This window comes from Perca fluviatilis, chromosome 10, assembly GCF_010015445.1.
Source record: "Perca fluviatilis chromosome 10, GENO_Pfluv_1.0, whole genome shotgun sequence".
NCBI classification, from domain to species: domain Eukaryota; kingdom Metazoa; phylum Chordata; class Actinopteri; order Perciformes; family Percidae; genus Perca; species Perca fluviatilis.
In genome coordinates this window covers 37,521,493-37,534,243 of record NC_053121.1, presented here as the reverse complement: position 1 = coordinate 37,534,243, position 12,751 = coordinate 37,521,493, and the positions used below count along the sequence as shown (strand labels likewise).

Genomic DNA, 12,751 nt, shown 5'->3' with positions numbered 1-12,751 from the left:
TGGTGATTCAACATTTATTTTGCATTGAAATTTCAATATCAACCATAATGATGATTCCGATGGAAAATCAATATTTATTCAATGTTGGGTTGCTGTCTGGGCAAGGAATGCAAAACAATATGCGATCGTCCTTTCTTCCGTCATGAAACGGGCATCAAGTTCTGAAATTTCATAAAAGAAACACAAAATCTCAGATAAAATCCTGTAGGCACAAACACAGCTGCGTGCCATTCACACCCGCCAGCTACCTTTCAAAGCTAATCCTCCATTGTGCAAAAACCTACGGTGCCACCAAAGGGACACATTTCAACATTGCGAGTACACAGAATTTCCAGTCAATCACATACAAATATTTTACCCATTTTACTCATTAACTCAGCAGCATACATCAAAACTCCAAAGTGGTCCTTTACAATTAGTTACTTCGCTTGATAATGAAAATATGTACACAGTCTTGTACCTTTGACCTTTTTTGGATTTTCTGTTCATTTTTTCACTCAAAATGATATGTTGTATGCTTATGAGTCACGTCATAGCTGGTTAGCCTAAGGCATGGCCTAAAACTCTTTATACGTCAATGGGAGAAATGAATGGGAAATTTACTTCCAGAACCCAAGGTCTTGAGCTCTATTCTGATGTCAAGCACTGTTTCTACAAAATCACAGTTTATGTATCGTCCAGTTTTCAGACAGTTTCAGATTTTCCAATGTATGTGTATGGGGACGGAATGTTAAGAGCTAGAGGGGAGGAAAGAGGGTGGAGCTGCAGTACGATTCTCTGAAATAAATGTCTCTCTCCCCTACAGTTTTCACTCTTCATACATCATGGTTGGTCAAAATGTAGGAAATGTTATGCCGGTCGCAGACATGTAACTATGGAATCCACCGGACGTAAACTTTTGGCACTGTTCATACCAACCTCCGATAGAAACAACGAAAAATAATGGAGCTGCAGTACGATTCTCTGAAATCTTTCCAAATAAATGGCTCTCTCTCCTACAGTTTTCACTCTTCATACATCATGGTTGGTCAAAATGTAGGAAATGTTATGCTGGTCACAGACTTGTAACTATGGAATACACCGGGCTTAAACTTTTGGTTCTGTTCATACCAACTGCCGATAGAAACAATGAAAAAGAAATATCTGGAAGTATGCAGACGGTTCCCTGTTTGTTACCTGCTCTGTGTCCCATATATTTGACAACACAAACATAAAAACCACATCAATGCGTTCGGCAGACTTTTATCTCTCTTGTGATGATAATATTTTTGCCGTTTGGACCCACGGCTTTTGAATTACAGAACAAACTTAAGAGGTATAATTATCATTAAATGGACATGTTTGTCCCATTAAAGATACTGACCCCCCCCTCCCTCCTCTACTCCCTCACTGTGGATATTTCCATAGCAACAAGTTCTGACACACAAACCTCCTATCATGGAGACTCTTTACTGTAGGTCGTGTTTTCCTCTCTTTTCAGGACATGTCAAACAGCAGATTTACTGTTAGACAGTGTTATTCGAATGTGCACAAAGTAGTAGGCACACCGTCAAAATGTATTGCGGAATTTTCTTGTTGTTGTGTATCCCATTGTAATGCCAAGCTGGTTGAATAAGCATTAAAAACAGGGCGTGTTTACAACATGATTTACTGGCAATCAAATAATTTTACTGTCCATTAAAACCAGTGAAAGCAGATAAAACACTGTATGTTCAGTAATTGTCAGTGTTTATCAGTTCCCAGCAGCAGTCATGAGATTCAAAATTGGTCTTCCATCATTTACAGTGTTGATTGAATCTGTTTTTTATTGTGATGAATCATGACAGAACAGAAAATCTGTTGTTGTTTTTGGAAAAACTTGAACTGTATTCAGTTTATGGTTCAAACATAATGTGAGCTAATTCTTCCTGATTCCTCCACAGAGTGGACCAGGAGAGCTCAGAGGTTCCCAGTGGTCAGTCTGCCCAGTGGCACAAAACACACCTGGACTCCATATTTATGGTCTGTACATGTACAACAACTAATTTTACATCTATTCTGTTCACAATCGTATTGAGGCTACTAATTTTAGACCAGTAGGTTGTCAGTCTGTCCAACATGGATCTGATGTTTGCTTCAATGACTTTACTTTGTGTCATTAATATAATCTTCTGTTCCAGCTGCTGGAGGAGGACATAGTCACTTTTGTGAAGAACGAGCTGAAGAAGGTCCAGAAGGTTCTGAGTCCAGATTACCCAGAATGCTTAGGGAGTCAGAGGGAGGATGAGGAGATGTTGGAAGGGGAGGATGAAGAGCAGAAGAGGAGCAGCAGAGAGGCATTTCTGAAGATCACACTGCACTTCCTGAAGAGAATGAAGCAAGAGGATCTGGCTGACCGTCTGCAGAGCAGTAAGAGAATTGTAACATATTTAATATGATGGAAAGAGGAAATGGAGGCAACATGGGAGATACAGCCAAACTTAAATTTTTTTTCTGTAGGATCCACTAGGTGTGGGAATCTCTTGGCACCTTACAATTGGATTCGATTCAGAGGCCAACGATTCAATTCTAAACCGATTATCGATGCATCTCGATGCAACAATTTTTTTCCATGCGTGATTTTTAAAACTATACATATAAATCTGAGTTTGCTACTCAGAGTTTGCTAATCACTTCCTAGACAAATCAGCTAGACAAAGCTTAGATTTTGACATATATTTGTCACACACAAGTTTTAATGAAATGTTTTGTCTACTGAGGTTTTTATTTTGTAGTCATTCCATGCTTAAGCCTTAAACCTGCTTGTGGAAGTCACCTTCTCTCCCAGTAATCTTCCATGTCAGAGGCTCGGTCATGTCTAAAGGTGGAGAATTGGCTTCTTAGAACATGAAAATGAGGTGGTCAGATCTAATGTGATAAAGTAGATGAACAGCCTATATGTGTTTTGCCTAATTATTTTATGTATGTCTTATTAGATCATGTGTTAAAAAATGTTTTCCTTTTGGCCATTTTTGTGTGTTTTTCTTCTACACTCTTGCCTAAACTCTAAGTTGTTGTCCATTATTCCATCCTCTTTCAGTCACTCTGTTTTCTGATTTGTACTTGTCTGGAGAAAGTACTTTTTTATTTTTTTTAATCAATTATTAACTTATCTGCATCGAGAATCGAATCGTTCTAGAGAGAATCACAATGCATCTGAGAATCGATTATTTTTCCAACCCCTAGGATCCACTCACTGATTTGTTTTTTTATTCAGGAACTCGTGCTGCAGTGTGCCAACGTAAAGTTAAATCTAAGCTGCAGAAGAAGTTCCAATGTGTGTTTGAGGGGATTGCTAAAGCAGGAAACCCAACCCTTCTGAATCAGATGTTCACAGAGATGTACATCACAAAGGGAGGGACTGCAGAGGTCAATGATCAACATGAGGTCAGACAGATTGGAACAGCATCCAGGAAACCAGACAGACCAGAAACAAGGATCAGACAAGAAGATATCTTTAAAACCCCACCTGGAAGAGATGAACCAATCAGAACAGTGATGACAAAGGGAGTGGCTGGCATCGGGAAAACAGTCTTAACACAGAAGTTCACTCTGGACTGGGCTGAAGGCAAAGCCAACCAGGACATCCAGTTCACATTTCCATTCACTTTCAGAGAGCTGAATGTGCTGAAAGAAAAAAAGTACAGCTTGGTGGAACTTGTTCATTACTTCTTTAGTGAAACCAAAGAAGCAGGAATCTGCAGGTTTGAAGACTTCCCGGTTGTGTTCATCTTTGACGGTCTGGATGAGTATCGACTTCCTCTGGACTTCCACAACACTGAGATCCTGACCGATGTTACAGAGTCCACCTCAGTGGATGTGCTGCTGACGAACCTCATCAGGGGGAAACTGCTTCCATCTGCTCACCTCTGGATAACCACACAACCTGCAGCAGCCAATCAGATCCCTCCTGAGTGTGTTGACATGGTAACAGAGGTCAGAGGGTTCATGGACCCACAGAAGGAGGAGTACTTCAGGAAGGGATTCAGAGAAGAGGAGCAGGCCAGCAGAATCATCTCCCACATCAAGACATCACGAAGCCTCCACATCATGTGTCACATCCCAGTCTTCTGCTGGATCACTGCTACAGTTCTGGAGGACATGTTGAAGACCAGAGAGGGAGGAGAGCTGCCCAAGAGCCTGACTGAGATGTACATCCACTTCCTGGTGGTTCAGACCAAAGTGAAGAACATCAAGTATGATGGAGGAGCTGAGACAGATCCACATTGGAATAAAAAGAACAGGAAGATGGTCAAGTCGTTGGGAAAACTGGCTTTTGAGCAGCTGCAGAAAGGCAACCTGATATTCTATGAATCAGACCTGACAGAGTGTGGCATCGAAATCAGAGCAGCCTCAGTGTACTCAGGAGTGTTCACACAGATCTTTAAAGAGGAGAAAGGACTGTATCAGGACAAGGTGTTCTGCTTTGTCCATCTGAGTGTTCAGGAGTTTCTGGCTGCTCTTCATGTCCATCTGATATTCATCAACTCTGGAGTCAACCTGCTGTCAGAAGAACAAATGGCATGGTGGTCTAAATTGTTCAGAGACAGATCAACACATTTCTACCAGAGTGCTGTGGACAAGGCCTTACAGAGTCCAAATGGACACCTGGACTTGTTCCTGCGCTTCCTCCTGGGTCTTTCACTGCAGACCAATCAGACTCTCCTGCGAGGCCTGCTGACACAGACAGGAAGTAACTCACAGACCAATCAGAAAACAGTCCAGTACATCAAAAAGAAGATCAGTGAGAATCTGTCTGTGGAGAGAAGCATCAATCTCTTCCACTGTCTGAATGAACTGAATGATCGTTCTCTAGTGGAGGAGATCCAACAGTCCCTGAGTTCAGGAAGTCTCTACATTTATAACCTGTCTCCTGCTCACTGGTCAGCTCTGGTCTTCATCTTACTGTCATCAGAAGAAAATCTGGACGTCTTTGACCTGAAGAAATACTCTGCTTCAGAGGAGGCTCTCCTGAGGTTCCTGCCAGTGGTCAAAGCCTCCAACAAAGCTCTGTATGTGCATACATAACTGTCCAGATTTAATACACAGTAGTTGTTTTTATTGAGAGAAATTGTTTGTAATTGTTTTCTTATGTATTGCTGATTCCTCTTCAGGCTGAATGACTGTAACCTGTCAGAGAGAAGCTGTGAAGCTCTGTCCTCAGTTCTCAGCTCCCAGTCCTCTAGTCTGAGAGAGCTGGACCTGAGTAACAACAACCTGCAGGATTCAGGAGCGAAGCTGGTTTCTGCTGGACTGAAGAGTCCACACTGCAGACTGGAAACTCTCAGGTCAGGATTCAAGAATGTTTTCAGGTTCCTTCACTAAGTTTTTTTTTGAGTTTATATATTTGATCTGTAAATTGACTGATTACAATTCATCTTCAGGCTGAGTGGCTGTAACCTATCAGAGAGAAGCTGTGAAGCTCTGTCCTCAGTTCTCAGCTCCCAGTCCTCTAGTCTGAGAGAGCTGGACCTGAGTAACAACGACCTGCAGGATTCAGGAGTGAAGCTGGTTTCTGCTGGACTGAAGAGTCCACCCTGCAGACTGGAAACTCTCAGGTCAGGATTCAAGAATGTTTTCAGGTTCCTTCACTAAGTTTATTTTCAGTTTATATATTTGATCTGTAAATTGACTGATTCAAATTCATCTTCAGGCTGAGTGGCTGTAACTTATCAGAGAGAAGCTGTGAAGCTCTGTCCTCAGTTCTCAGCTCCCAGTCCTCTAGTCTGAGAGAGCTGGACCTGAGTAACAACGACCTGCAGGATGAAGGGGTGAAGCTGGGGTCTGCAGGACTGAAGAGTCAACACTGCAGACTGGAAACTCTCAGGTCAGGATTCAGCTGTTCAGCTCCTCTGAGCTCACATTTTCTTAATAAGAATTATTATTATTATTATTATTATTATTATTATTATTATTATTATTATTATTATTATTATTATATGAATCATTGAATGGACTATTTATGTAAGCTTTTTAGGTTGAGTGGCTGTGCATTGTCAAATAGAAGTGAAGCTCTGTTGTCAGTTCTCAGCCCCAGCCCTCTAGTTTAAGAGAGCTGGATCTGACCTGTATTAAATGTTTCATCAATATTGTATTGAAGGGGTTAACTGACTCTTGGATATCCTGTCTAATAGACTCAGGACTGTTTTGAACTTGTGTTTGTTTGCTTGACAAAGTGCAATGTGAAATCATGCCAAACAAAATAATGCAACTTAACCCTGAATCGCGGCGGTCTAACGAAGCCCTCCCTAATAATTATTCATGAACATTAATCCTTAGTTGATCAATAACATGAAATACCACACACAGAGGTTTGGGTGGTGGAGGGAGCTGCAGCAGCAAACAGTGTATGAACATATTCAGTAAACAGTGATAAGTTTCAGGTTCTAATGTCTTGTTGTCATAATATGATTGGATGTTACCAGCCACACGCATCTAATGCTATTTTTAAAACAACGGACAGGTGGTATACGTTTAGTCCAGGATAATCGCCAGATGTTCTGCTGGATGTTCCTCTCCTTCTGCTCTCTGTGTTGCCGTTCTCAGACTCCGTTCTCTTTGGGAAACAACTGTCTTCGAGCAAGCTACATGCTGAAAATTTCAAATTTTGAAGAAGTTTTTGATGATGCAACAAGGCAGGCCTGCTGGGTTCTTTCAGTGAATGATTGTAAAGATTTACAAAGAATAGGTTTAGGGCATTTCCTCTCTAACTGGGACGTTTTGGGAGTGATTGGTGGGATTGTTGTGGATGAAGTACACACGGAGGGTTAGAACAGTGGCGGTACTACATTGAATTACACCCTGGGCGAGACCACCACCTTGACTTACGTATTTACATGCACTGTAGCTACCTGTAGTATGTACACCATCCTTAACCTTTAATCGATTAGTAGTTTTTTTAAAGACAGAAAATACAGATTGCTTTGTTGTTGCATTATGACATCACAATCACTATATTTGACTACAATATCCGTAAAAGCATGTTTTGGGTGTATTTATATCAATATGGGGGTTAATACTCAGGTCTCCACTATTATGTGAAAATGTACCCCAGCACATACAGTATGCTATGCAATGTCCCAAACTGGACACATCTGAGATGAACTTTTTCATGTAAAATGTGAATATTTCAATGGATATATATGGAAATATATTTAAGACTTAGCCTATAATGAACTATGTGTGGAGCTTATTCTCTGCTTTGGTAGGACACACACACACACACACACACACACACATCCCGTGCATGCGCCCGTGGCCGCGAGCATTGCTACTCCTTGTGAATCCTACATAGCGCAACAAGCCGCAGAGCTGGATGGCATCGCAGGGTGTCTGGTGCCAGACTGGAGCAAAGACCACTATAGGAGCCGTTAGCGCGGATACAACTGCCCACCGGCCTGGGAGTGCACCATCCCTTTATCACTATTAAATCACTGTTCTTTATTATCAACGTTTCATTCCTTTGAAGACATTTGGCTTTGCAGCGCAGAGGGTTGTGCTTGTGCCGCCCCCCATGTGCCATGAAAAAATGCTGCCCTGGGCAGCTGCCCACTTCACACATACCAAAAACTTCTGCTGCTAGTGAACGTCTAACGTGTGTGGGTGTGCTTAGTCTGTCAGGCTGTCTGATCTCAGAGGAAGGCTACACTTCTCTGGCCTCAGCTCTGAGCTTCAACCCCTCCCATCTGAGAGTGCTGGACCTGAGCTACAATGATCCAGGAGACTCAGGAGTGAAGCTGCTGTCGGCTGGACTTAAGGATCCAAACTGGAGACTGGACACTCTCAGGTATGAACAGATGGACAACAGCAACTCTCACACTGTTTCTCTGTCACTAACTGATGAACTCTGGTAATGTTTAATGAGGATCTAAATCTAAGTGAAAGTGTATGAAGTTGATGTGACTTTGTTTCTTTCTGCAGGGTGGACCATGGTGGATCGCAGAGACTGAGACCTGGTCTGAGGAAGTGTGAGCGTGTTTAAGTTTAATTCATGAGAACTCAACTGCATGTTACACTAGATTTTTACATTTCCTTGACTGAAATATGATGATGATCTTCTCCAGATTTTCAGTCAATTTTAAATTAATAAATACATTTCATTAACAGTTGTGCCAACAGAAAGCTAACTTTGTTCCTTTTGACTGTTGCGGATACATAGCAGAGCATTATTGCCTTCAGGTGCTGGGTCCAGGGAATGATTGGATAAAACGTAATTCATTTGTAATTAGAAAATAAAAAAGTATACTTGTTCTTTGTTTCAAAACAGAAAAAAACACATAGTGTACAATCAGTTATATCATTTGAAATCTGTGTATCATTTTTTCCAAATAAAATCAAAAATCAGAGAAATAAAAACTCTCTCTCTTCTCAATACTCGTTTCCAAAATTGAAATGAAAAAACAAACGACTTGTTTTTCTAATTTCTGATTTTGTGCTCAAATGAAAAATGGAAAAAACGGATAACGAGCAATCTGTGTAAAAAGGTCAGTGTATCTGTCAGTACACGATCCGTTCTGCCTGCATGATCCATTCTGCACATGCGCAAGATATTACTGTTTACGACCTGCACGATCTGTTCCACGCTAGCCTATGGCTAGCCTCCATCGGGAAGTTAACGTTAGTTTAGCTAACAGCTAATTCGGCTAACCGCTAGCTGACAGCTAAAATGACGTTAAGTCAAACTTAATGGGAAAAGCAGACTACAATTAAATTAAGACTTTACAGTAATAACAATAAAGACAAGTATTGAGTGATTGTATTTTAAATGAGCAAAAGTAAAGTAGAACTGACGTAACAGCTGTTATATATGTTAACGTTTATTTTTACGTTTTATTTTGAGGGTCTTTTAAAGTTATTACATGCTGTCTCAGCTAGCGGTTAGCCGAATTAGCTGTTAGCTAAACTAACATTAGCTTGGCTGTCGACCGGAAGCGTAACTAACGTTAGCTTGGCTGTCTGCCAAAAGCGTGGAACAGATTGTGCAGTGTCGTAAATCAGAGTAGAGTTTCAAAGTTATTTTAGGCTGGGCTGAAGCAACACTGGTACACCGGCGCTGTTGCCTTGGAAATGACAACATCCGGTCTCAGAATATGCAAAACAATACAGGTACAAGATAGCGCTGGCAGTGATGGATTTACTAAACAACAACCTTGTAACTGAAAAACATTAAAATGCTACATTTCAAATGTTTAGAATCCATCACTAAGATCATTCATTATGATAGTATAATTATTTAAGGAATAATGCATGACATATTTTGTAATTAGCATTTTGCAAAAATCTCATGTACCCCCTGCAGTACTCCAAAGTACCCCTAGGGGTACGCGTACCCCCATTTGAGAAACACTGGCCTAGAGGTTAAGAAGCGAGCTTGAGACCAGGAGGTCGTCGGATCAATCCCCAGACCGACAGGATAAAAATAAATCTGGGTGGGGAAAGTGAAAGAGCAGCGCTTGTCCCTCCCTCATTACCACCACTGAGGTGCCCTTGAGCAAGGCCCTTAACCCCAACTGCTCCAGTGGAGCTGCTCAGTGGCCCAGCAGATCAGACTGTGGTTGTACTGGGCAGCTTCCAGGTATGAATGTGGAACTGTGTGAATGTGGCAAGTTGTTCTCAATTGACCTACCTGGATAAATAAAGGTTAAATAAAAAATAATGTTCAGTAAAAGTTTGTTAAACATCATTCACAGCTGAACATGGAATCAGTTTAAAATGATTGACTTGCAGTAATTGCCAGTAAATTTGTTAATAAATCAACAGATGATAACCTGCAGCTGTATTGTGTCTTGTTCTCTCCATCAGATGTCTGTGAAGTGGAAGTGGACACAAACACAGTAAACAGAAAACTTAAACTGTCTGACAACAACAAGAAGGTGACAGGTGTGGAGGAGGATCAGTCATATCCTGATCATCCAGAGAGGTTTGACTGCTGTCCTCAGCTGCTGTGTAAAGATGGTCTGACTGGTCGCTGTTACTGGGAGGTCGAGAGGAGAGGAGAAGTTGATATATCAGTGAGTTACAGAAGAATCAGAAGGAGAGGAGACATTGAAGACTGTTTGTTTGGAGAAAATGATCAGTCCTGGAGTCTGAGCTGCTCTGATGATGGTTACTCTGTCTGGCACAATTACAGAAGAAAAGACCTCCGTCTCACCGCCTCCTCTGTCTCTAACAGAGTAGCAGTGTATGTGGACTGTCCTGCTGGCAGTCTGTCCTTCTACACAGTCTCCTCTGACTCACTGATCCACCTCCACACCTTCAACACCACATTCACTCAACCTCTTTATCCTGGGTTTAGGGTCTGCCCTGGTTCCTCAGTGTCTCTGTGTCCTCTGCAGGACTGAGAGTCTCCTGTAGTCAGAAACTCTGCTGACTTAAGATCAGCTGCTGAAATCAAAGTTGACTCTGTTCACCATCACACCCTGGGATGTTTATTATTTCGTACTTTGTTGTGAAACTGTTAAAAGTCCAGTTATGAACGACATGGATCAAAGATGATGTGAAGTTCTCGTGTTTGCCTTTTGAACATCGGGCCACTTGCAATTTTCGCAACCAAGAAATAGTTTTTTCAAACATTGCCTGTATTCTGTATTGCAACGCCATCTTTCTCCTCCTGTTGTCTTTGGGGTCAAATTTGACTCATTTTCAAAAAGTGTCTATATCAGAAATTCGGGTTTTCTTTCAACCAAATTGTCTAAAATGAACATGGATGGTTCTATAAAAACAATCTTCTCAAGTAAAATGAAGGATCAGTTCACTACTTTCATTGAATTTTGGGTATTTTATTCAATTTCATAGCATGTTTCTGCTTTTTAAACTCATAAATTAGGCTGAATTCCAAGAATGAAATGTAAAACTCGTGGTATAAGTTGGTAGTAGTGGGAAAAGTGACAATCACAACTCGTAAAAACAAGTTGTTTTTTTTATTTTATTTTTTTAAAGTGCGAACATTTCTTTAGCCGGGAGGACAACACAAGGGTTAAAGCTACAAACATGTCTGATAAAACATCGAAGACATTTTAAAAAATCAACAGAAACGTCAACAAATGTAGAAAAATTGTCAATAAACGTTGATAAAACAACAAAAAATTCAACAAGCGAGAAAACGTGAAAATAATAATAAACGATCCAACTCTTTTGTTGTTGTTTTTTTACTTCTTCTGGTAGTCACGTTCTCTGAATTTTTTGTTGTTGTTTTTTTGTTTGCAGTTGATAAACAAAAAGATGAAAAACACCAAAAAATCACCTAATTTAGAAAAATCGTCAATAAAACAAACTTTGATAAAACAATGTTGACCAGCGAAAAAATAAAACGTATACAAAAAATGTTACGTTTTGAAGTGTTTTCCCACATGTTCCAAAAAGACTTTTGGTCTATTGTATTTTGATTTTGACTTATTCATCATCTCTGTGTTCAGCATGTTTCTGGTTGATCATTTCCTCCTTTTGTTTTGCACTCGGTGGTATTAATGGTGTGATTGAATAATTGTTATTGAAACGAATAAATAGCTCAGATGTGTTTCAGCAAGATGTCTGCTCATGTTTAACATTTCTGCACATTCAAAAAATAACTCTTCCCATCTTTGTTCAATACGTAGGCTATTAGGGTTGGGCAATATGTTAGTTGTGCAATATCTTATTGTGCAAGGCCTGTGCTACACTTATTGTGGAGAATGCAGCCGACAGACTTGTTCAATAAAATAATGCCAATGAAAAGAGGAGTTAATGTGCTTACTATATACAGTAGGTACCTGTCTAATGTATATGAGAGCATTACTATATAGGGACCTGTCTAATGTATATGAGAGCATTACTATATAGGTACCTATCTAATGTATATGAGAGCATTACTATATAGGTACCTGTCTAATGTATATGAGAGCATTACTATATAGGTACCTGTCTAATGTATATGAAAGCATTACTATATAGGTACCTGTCTAATGTATATGAGAGCATTACTATATAGGGACCTGTCTAATGTATATGAGAGCATTACTATATAGGTACCTGTCTAATGTATATGAGAGCATTACTATATAGGGACCTGTCTAATGTATATGAGAGCATTACTATATAGGGACCTGTCTAATGTATATGAGAGTATAACTATATAGGGACCTGTCTAATGTATATGAGAGCATTACTATATAGGGAGCTGTCTAATGTATATGAGAGTATTACTATATAGGGACCTGTCTAATGTATATGAGAGCATGTTTTGTGTTGCATGAGAGTATGTGTTGAGAGATGCTTATTTTCTGTATTTTGTGTTGTCTTTGGTGTTTCTTATGGAACGAACAAAACTAATTTTCCTTCGGGGACAAAGTATGTCTTATCTTATCTTAGCTTATTCTCTGTGATTTGGAGACTAAATAGTTGTGATATTTTGAGAACGAAAGTTGTAATTTAACAAGAATAAAGCCATAATTAGAATAAAGTCAAAAGATTTCAAGCAAAATCTGTCTATCTGTGCACATGTCTGATACTGAGCAGCAGGTGGAGCTGCAGGCTGCATTCAAGACACCTGGGTCTCTGCAGAAACTACCAAACATTAATAAAACCCTGATATTTAATTTATCAGCTAGTCCAAACACAGTTATGACTCAATTCCTGTTAAACACAAACTGAAATATATGAACAAAGACACAGAAAAAGGAGCTTTAGTGCAGAAATCACTAGCTGATATCATTTGGGTAATGAAGGTGAGATAAATCTTTATTAATTCATTCCTTTC

At 40.0% G+C, this 12,751-nt stretch overlaps 1 protein-coding gene across 1 annotated transcript in view; it reads left to right on the top strand.

The window, feature by feature from the left end:
- LOC120566865 (protein NLRC3-like) overlaps positions 1-11,047 on the top strand; it is a 40,673-nt gene extending 29,626 nt beyond the window's left edge. Inside the window, 9 exon segments of the mRNA XM_039813531.1 lie at positions 2,684-2,738; position 3,251; positions 4,588-5,030; positions 5,133-5,306; positions 5,403-5,576; positions 5,672-5,845; positions 7,631-7,804; positions 7,939-7,985; positions 9,820-11,047. Of these exon segments, the coding sequence (XP_039669465.1) occupies positions 2,684-2,738; position 3,251; positions 4,588-5,030; positions 5,133-5,306; positions 5,403-5,576; positions 5,672-5,845; positions 7,631-7,804; positions 7,939-7,985; positions 9,820-10,358 (1,781 nt within the window). The 3' untranslated portion in view covers positions 10,359-11,047.
- The last annotated feature ends 1,704 nt before the right edge of the window (positions 11,048-12,751 follow it).